Source organism: Oratosquilla oratoria, chromosome 25 (genome assembly GCF_046742065.1).
Source record: "Oratosquilla oratoria isolate Oo_2021 chromosome 25, ASM4674206v1, whole genome shotgun sequence".
Classification (NCBI taxonomy): domain Eukaryota; kingdom Metazoa; phylum Arthropoda; class Malacostraca; order Stomatopoda; family Squillidae; genus Oratosquilla; species Oratosquilla oratoria.
The window spans coordinates 26431226-26433725 of NC_134801.1; the positions used below are offsets into that span (position 1 = coordinate 26431226).

The 2500-nt window shown below is 42.2% G+C and overlaps 1 protein-coding gene across 1 annotated transcript in view; it reads right to left on the bottom strand.

The window, feature by feature from the left end:
* The window catches only part of LOC143038876 (uncharacterized), a 259742-nt gene that overhangs the window by 2832 nt on the left and 254410 nt on the right, over positions 1–2500 (bottom strand). Inside the window, exons 19-20 of the mRNA XM_076208541.1 lie at positions 1870–2016; positions 1272–1381 (exon numbers count right to left, since the gene is read on the bottom strand). Coding sequence (XP_076064656.1) covers positions 1272–1381; positions 1870–2016 — 257 coding nt within the window. The remainder of the gene's footprint in view (positions 1–1271; positions 1382–1869; positions 2017–2500) is intronic.

Genomic DNA, 2500 nt, shown 5'->3' on the forward strand with positions numbered 1-2500 from the left:
AGAACAGATCAGCGGTGTATGTTTTCTTGTTTAATAAAAGTGCTAGAGTATATTGTGTGTGAGAGTAGAATTTAGACTACTTGCCTTTGCCCTGATAATCGGAGCAACTGCCTAATGACTGCTCTTCTTCTGTCTTTAAACCTTAAGGATACCTCGGTAATGTTAGGCACCTCCCTCTAAGGTCGTACATTTCATCTTGGGGTTTCTATGATTGGCTAACGACAAAACACTAAAGAACTTTTGGCCAATAGATAGTCACTACACGACTTGGGCTGGCTTAGCCGAATACACCAAGTCTTTTCATCCATGTGGTGTATTAGTTCTTCCGATAAGGGCTATCATGCGAGGTCCTCACACTTATTTTTTCCGATAAGGGCATTCAGGCAAGGTCGTGACGAAGTCGTGAGAATCAGGTTCTCACATTGTGACAGACTACAACTTATGAAGAAATATCTAACTAATTCACACACATTCTAGTCAGTAGCAGATGTGGTGCAATGATAGTAAATCATCTGAATACTGGTTTGTTTGTATTTAGAATATAGATCATTTCTAACTTTTGTTATCCTTCCGTTTTGCTTCCCTCGTTAACTTTTTCTTTGTCACCTCTATGACTACATCCGAGGATAAAAGCGCTGATTTGTGTCAACAAAATAGTAAATATACTCGACTTATGGGACTCCATTCGTATAAGTGTCACAGATGAAGACCTCGTCCTTGTGAGATTTCCCCCCCCCGAACACACACACACACACACACACACACACACACACACACACACACACACACACACACACACACACACACACACACACACACACACACACACACACACACACACACACACACACACACACACACACACACACACACACACACACACACACACACACATCCTGAGACGCCTGGTGAACGCAATAGAATTCTACGGGAGAGGCGATGTAGTTCTTGATCAAAATGGTGACATACTTAGTATTATCTATCATGGCTATCTCCAGGTGATTTTATTTAGCTGACGGCCCTATGTAGGATTTGATAGCAGGATTTATGATGTAAAGTATCCAACCCACAAACGTCTGTAGGGGTTACTCCCACCCCACACCCTCCAATTGATTACCCTCTCGTTACGATGGCACCTTTATATATTTTGTTCTGGCTAACGCCGAGTGGTTATATTCGGCCTGAGAAAGGAAAAAAAAAAGGAAAATACCCCCCCCCCCAAACACACACACACACACCTCATCAGACTTGGAAGGAACCACCAGACTCACCTGATTCCACGACCGTTTCGGCGCTGGACCTTGAGGAGGGCTATGTCGTTGTTGTACTCAACTGTTGTGTCGTACTCGTCGTGAACGTAGAGTTTCTCAATGTTAAAATCCTGCCAAGAAGAAATTTGTTAAGCGAAGTGAGCCTCGAAATGTTATGAGAAAGATAAATAAACAATTGTACAATTTTTGAGTAGTGTGGGAGTATATGAAAGTAGTCATCAGAATATGTTGTGGATCTGTTGATATATTTAGATCCAAAGAGATTGTAGACATTGATTCAACAGAGTAATACACACACAAAGAGAGAAAGAAGAAGAAGAAGAAGAAGAAGAAGAAGAAGAAGAAGAAGAAGAAGAAGAAGAAGAAGAAGAAGAAGAAGAAGAAGAAGAAGAAGAAGAAGAAGGAGAAGGAGAAGGAGAAGGAGAAGAAGGAGAAGGAGAAGGAGAAGGAGAAGGAGAAGAAGAAGGAGAAGAAGAAGAAGAAGAAGAAGAAGAAGAAGAAGAAGAAGAAGAAGAAGAAGAAGAAGAAGAAGAAGAAGAAGAAGAAGAAGACGAGAGAGAGAGAGAGAGAGAGAGAGGGGGGGGGAGCACGACTTCACCTCCTGCTCATCCTCCCGAGACGTGAGGCTGTATTCCCCGACGCGGAGGACGTAGTTCTGTCGCCCGTAGTTCTTGAAGCAGTGGGCCGCCGTCAACACGTAGTCCTCGGCGATGATCACCCCGCCACAGTTGTGCTTCACCGTCGACTGTGGGTGGAAGGACGCGGTCACTTTTTCAAAACACTTCATTCCTCCATGGAACACTTAAGGTGAATGGCGTCAGCTACAACGAATTTTTTTTAGAGACCCTCTTGTTACCGTTATTCATTAACAGTAATGATATTGTCAGTACGGTATTTTTATTATTGACAGTTGTACCTTCTCCAGTAGTTGCAACACGAATCAAAGATCCTAAATACCTTTCTATGATCTTTGTTATTACTCTAATATGGTCAAAATCATAAAGAAAATACTTGAGGTGCTCTATTCAGGAATATATTGTGTAAATGTCCCTTAAAAAGACAGTAGTTCTTCGACCCGAAAGGAAATGCTAACATTTCATTCTCCTTTATGATTCTAGTGTGCTCTTCAATTCAGTGGATCATTTGAGAGGTTTTCCCCTGAATAATGCCTGACCTCTGTATTTCTCTGATGAGTTTTTGATGCCTGGCTAGCTGACGCCTCCTGGGTA